General features: G+C 40.2%; 1 protein-coding gene across 1 annotated transcript in view; it reads right to left on the reverse strand.

Annotated features, from left to right (window-relative positions):
• Positions 1-2,000: 2,000 nt before the first annotated feature.
• Positions 2,001-5,480, reverse strand: part of LOC102370341 (ADP-ribosylation factor 4) — a 15,126-nt gene continuing 11,646 nt past the window's right edge. Inside the window, exons 4-6 of the mRNA XM_014524719.2 lie at positions 4,921-4,992; positions 4,465-4,590; positions 2,001-3,297 (exon numbers count right to left, since the gene is read on the reverse strand). Coding sequence (XP_014380205.2) covers positions 3,211-3,297; positions 4,465-4,590; positions 4,921-4,992 — 285 coding nt within the window. The 3' untranslated portion in view covers positions 2,001-3,210. The remainder of the gene's footprint in view (positions 3,298-4,464; positions 4,591-4,920; positions 4,993-5,480) is intronic.

Below are 5,480 nucleotides of genomic sequence, written 5' to 3' on the forward strand. Positions count from 1 at the left end.
TCTCTCTTTGCTGACATGTCTTTAGAGAGCACCTTGCAGATGGGGCCATGTTTCCAGAAACAGACGAAGAATGTGATCTAATATGATCCATTAGAACAACTTTTTTTAAACACTATTTCAGTTCTTCCAAATACCTTAAAATACTTTGAGTGGAATAATGCAGCAATTCTATCAGTAGCCTAACTAATGATGTTCCACCAATCTCTTACCTGGACAGTAAGCAAAGACACCTCTGATCTGTCCATCTCTCAGCAAGCACCCCTTTCCAGGAACATGCTGAACAACTCTACTCTCCAAGTGGAACCATTTGATTTACCATTTTACCCTGGTCTTCCAGGTTATGGCATCTGATTTTCCTCAGCAGCTCTAGCTGTGTTGTCTCCTGCTATACTTGCCATTGAATTATAACCTGAAAATTCAGCAACTTGGAAAAACATTATTTAATTATCTGTGAACACTGATCAGAAAGGAAGAGTTAAAAACATTACAAGGCATACATCATCTCTGACTGAAGCATTTTGGTCTCAAGATTTTGGTGCAACTTTTTTGGATTCCAACACCAAAGAAATTAGTCAGCGTTCTCCTAACATTTGCTTTCAACTTGCTCTTGGCTCCAAGGCTGAGGGCCTAACTCCTTTCAAGTTCTGTTCAATTGTAAGCCGCTTGCACTCACTCCCACTGTTACCAAAAAGCTTTCTGATCAGAACATAGCAAGATAAATTTTCAAAAGGAACTGACTCTGTATTGTTATCAGCAACAGAGCCATTGACTGTGGAGGGGAGTCTCACTGCAGTTAACCCAAACTGTCAGCTTAGGTGGGAGCATTGACCTAGTTTAATATAGCTCAGATGGAAGCATCCTCTGAAGAAAGCCAAACCTGCATTATTGCATCTGCTGTTCTGGCTTTTGTCTCTATGGGTTGAGGCCTTATCCCATGGCTCTTTATAAACAGATTTTCTAAGATTTCCACCCCTACTCCTCATCCCAGCAGCTGTGGAAAAACTTGTATGAAAGTCACTGGAGGACTTTCAGAACCAGAATTTTACCTGTCAGTTGTGAAATGGGAAGGTTTTGGCCCACGTAAAAGCAGAGGACAGATCCTAACCCAGGGACAGGCAAAGTCTGGCCTGCGGACTGGATCAGGCCTACAGCAGACTCCATTTCCCAGCAGCCCCTGCCTACCATCTGCTGCAGCTGGTTTCCATGGAGACCCCAGCAGGGGTGGCACCCTGACAGCACAGAGCGAGGGTTTCCGTGGAGCAGTGCTGGCAGATGCACAGTTGGGCACGGAGCTACTCCAAGGCTAAGATCTTGCAACAGTGACCTTGTGATCCGGAGCCGGGGCGGGGGTGTGCAGGCAGCAGATCACAGCTCTGTCCTGGCTCTGGACCACTCTGTCACTGCTGCAAGATCCCAGCTCCCAGGCCAGCCATGCACCCTGCCAGCACTGCTGGGGCTGGTCTCCATGGAAATACCAGCCCGCCACTGCTGGGGTCTCCATAGAAGCCAGCTGCAGAGACCTAGGTAGGGGCTGCTGGGAAATAGAGTCTGGCCACCAGCCAGATCTGCCATTTGGCTCACCCTGTCCTAACCTATAGCCACAGCATCAACTAATCTCAGGTTTTAAATACCACTGAAGTCCATCTGAATGTTTTTTTCTGAGTAGACTGAAATAGGAAGAGGTCAGGCTAATAGTGCAGTAAAACATAAGGATTTCTGCAGACATGAGAGGTGCATCAGAAAACTCCCAATAGTTTCATGTCTCAAGCTGTTACTCTACATTTAAATGTTTTAAAGGAAGGAAAGTGGAGATACAGCTCATGTGGACTGACTGGGATTTTTGAGGACTGATTGTCACCATTACTGAAACATCAGAACAAATGCCTAGATGTTCAAGTTTGTTGCTCAGGCAACCACCCCCAGAACTCATCCGTCACGTTGCTACTGCAACCCTTATTGTACTTTAAGTGCACATTAACTATGAAAACAGACATGCATGCTTTTTGGGCAGTTTGTACTTGTTTTATTACAATTTTAGCTGTTAGTATTTTCATATCTGGACATCTTAAAAGGATTTTTTAGATTTACAACTTCAAAAGACACTTTTTACAGAATTATAAATCTTGTTGATGACTACTGACTGCACTGTATACAACTTAACTGCCCCCCTCCCAAGGGGGTCCACCCCCAAATAGCTCCAAACAAGTGAAAATCAGAGATCTGTGTTCACGTTCAAGCTACAGAAAAAAAACTCAATTAAAGAAAAACAGTGATCATATTAATTTGACAGTTCCACAATTTTAAGATTCAAGAAGAGCATACACAAAACTATATTTTATCATTTTATTAGGAATAATTCCAAGTGGGTTATGAAGAAACTAATCCATAGAGTTTGATGAATTTCCAAAATCTCTTTATGAAGATATGTTCACCAATAAACAGTAAAATTTCAGCAGAACTATTATACACTGGGCAAAAACAGTCAGGCTGATACCAAAAAGCAACATGCAACATAAAAAAAAAAAGATACAATATAAAGGAAGACAATCTGCTGAATATTAAAAACAACCTAAACATGAGCTCTTCGCAACCAGCGCAGGACTATTCTACCCAACAAATCCAATTCACACAAAGGCAATTTGGGCTGACGGAACCCAAGGGTTAATAAAATGTTCCTCAGTGCAGTAGATCTGAATAGTGTTTTAGAGAATTTTCTTGGCTGGAACAAGCAGTATTAGGAAGTCTTTTTTGGCAAGGGAGAGAAATAAATACAAATGGAATGCTACATTTTTAAATCAGCAGACTGTCTGAGGAATGAAATAAGGTATCAGTAAACTAAAGTAGCAGGGAAAAAGACTTTAAAACATTAATTTATTGGGGCTCAGAAAGTATTCAAAACAGATTTTGAAGATGTCACAAGAACTATATTCAGGCATTTAGGCTAACAAGGGAAGTAAAATCAGAAGATACACTTTTTTTTTCCCCCCCCAAGTTAAGGAGATATTTTTACCCAAGCCCATTGCTACCTCTGCAACATGTAGCTTGGTAAACAATAATTGGCAACAAAATAAGTTGAAACGCTGTAATATCCTGCCCAAATCAGTTCCAGATACTGTTTAATAACCAAGATGCAAACTAATTTTTTTTTTGTAACAAGCCTAGACCACTTATATCAAACATGTCCCTGGTGAAAGAGTCATCCAGTTTGAGTTAGCGTTTTGAGAGCTCATTTGACAGCCAGTCGAGTCCCTCATACAGACCAGTTCCTTGCGTAGCACAGGTAGCTTGGACATACCACTGTTAATAGGGAACACAAAGGTAAAATTAAAGTAAAAAAACTCAAACTTTGGTAAAATAAAGACTATAAATTATAACTAGAACATAATGGTGATAAATACTTACAGGTAATTTATGCCCAAGTAACACGTAGTTGGTTTTTAAAGAATCAACTATTGTATTTGTCTCCCAAGTACTTTATAGTGCATGAGCTCAAAGAATAAAGGGGCAAGATGTAAACTAGTTATTCGCTGTTACTGAAAGCTATTTAAAACCCATTAGGGAAGTTAAGAGGGAAATTATAATAGACAGACAGTACTTTTGTCAATATGAAGTGATGAAGGAAGTGACATGCTAGGTTGCAACTGATTTATTTGTTCAATAATTCTAAATTTAATGCTTATGCAGATGAAGCCTCTCTTCACATAGGAACAATTTTAATGCATGTATTTTCCCCAAATTATCTTGAAACAGTGAAGTATTCAAACTTTCTTCAAATAACCAAGAAGAAAAGTAACCATGTTTTGTTAACAGATCATAGTTAGGGACCTACCAAAATTGCAGCAGAAGTGCGCTGCATGGTGGGTCCTTTAATCTTGCAGTTTCCACCCCACCACTGATTGGCAGAGGGGCCTCACTGCTCGCTCCTGAGCAGCAAGCAGAGAGGCGCAAAATCCATTTTAAATATGGCACAGTTTTTGCCTTCCACCGCTGATTGGCCAAGGGGCTCTGGCAGCCCAGATGCTTGCTACTGAAAGGCCAGGAGACAAAAACCACACCATACTTAACACCACAGTTTTTGCCTTTCCGCCAATAAGGAGTGAGCAGCAAGCAGCAGAGTCCCTCTGCCTATCAGTGATGAAGGGGGAGGAAGGGGGAGCACAGGGGAAACTGCAAGATTAAAGCAGTCTTGAGCAGCATACTTCCGTTATGATTTTGCTATGTCCCTAGCCACGATTCAAGATACTCAGTTGTCTAAAACATGGTAGGTAATTACATTCTTTATAACAACTGCAACCTTCGCTACGCTACTGAGAACCAGCTTCATGCTTCGAACTTCACTTATTCATAGAAATAATTGTGTACAATACATTTAACATCTTTCCAGGTGAGAGAGATGAAGGGAAATCTACACACACCACATAAAAACTGAACTACCTGATAATCAAACAATACTTGAGTACTCACAGTTCTGTTACGCAGAGACTGAAGACCTAGTTTATCTGTCATTTCACTGATTGCCATGGCATTTGGCAGGTCTTGTTTGTTCGCAAACAGAAGCAGTACTGCATCTCGCAACTCATCTTCCTGAAGCTAACCAAAATGAGAGCATGTTAATTTCACTTGCCTTCTTTAATTTTTACTTAGCTAAAGAAAACACAATTAAGGGTGCAGTCTTGTCAACTGTTCACTGTTATTCCCCACAATCAACTGTCAGACGCTGTTTGCTAAGTTAACCAAGAACCCTGGTGGACCAATAATGCTGAATTATAGAACACATCTACAGAATTTTAAGGCTTCCTGAAACTTCAAAACCCCGAGACACTGTTAGAGAGGCTGGCATGTTCATCATTTTCAGAAAAGCTAACTTAGCAGAGTAAACTTAACACATAAATAGTCAGTGTGATAGGTTTTGATAATTACCATTTTCTGCAGCTCTTCTGCTGCTTCCTGAATTCTCTCTCTGTCATTGCTATCTACCACAAAAATGAGACCCTGCATAAAAAAAAAAAGGCAGCTTTGAGTCACCTTAAAGTATACAGCATTATTTGAAGAATGAAATAAAAGAATCAACACATAGAAATGAGTGCCATTGCTGCTGTGTACTATTCCATCCCCCACCCCCAATCTTTTCATCTACTGAAGCTGTAAGAATTAGAGACATTCTTTAGGTAGGTAGATCACCTGTAGATACAACACAAACACTAATTAATAATTAGTTGGGTAACTTAAAAATCAAGAAGTTTAAAATGAAAGACGATTCCCAAAAAGTGAGGTATTACACATTATTAGGGTTCAAAGGAAAGAAAGCTAATGCAAGTGTTCCTATTTTCCTTTTCCCATCCTTATCATGCTGAACTAGACATTTCCAGCACATAAACTATTTCAAGACATAAGGTGTGTTCCACAGGTGAACATTTAACAACTCTTACCACCAAGCACAACATTTACATTAATAACCTGAAGTTTCACTAATCGGCATT

The sequence above is a fragment of the Alligator sinensis genome, unplaced genomic scaffold (genome assembly GCF_000455745.1).
Source record: "Alligator sinensis unplaced genomic scaffold, ASM45574v1 scaffold1273_1, whole genome shotgun sequence".
NCBI classification, from domain to species: Eukaryota; Metazoa; Chordata; order Crocodylia; family Alligatoridae; genus Alligator; species Alligator sinensis.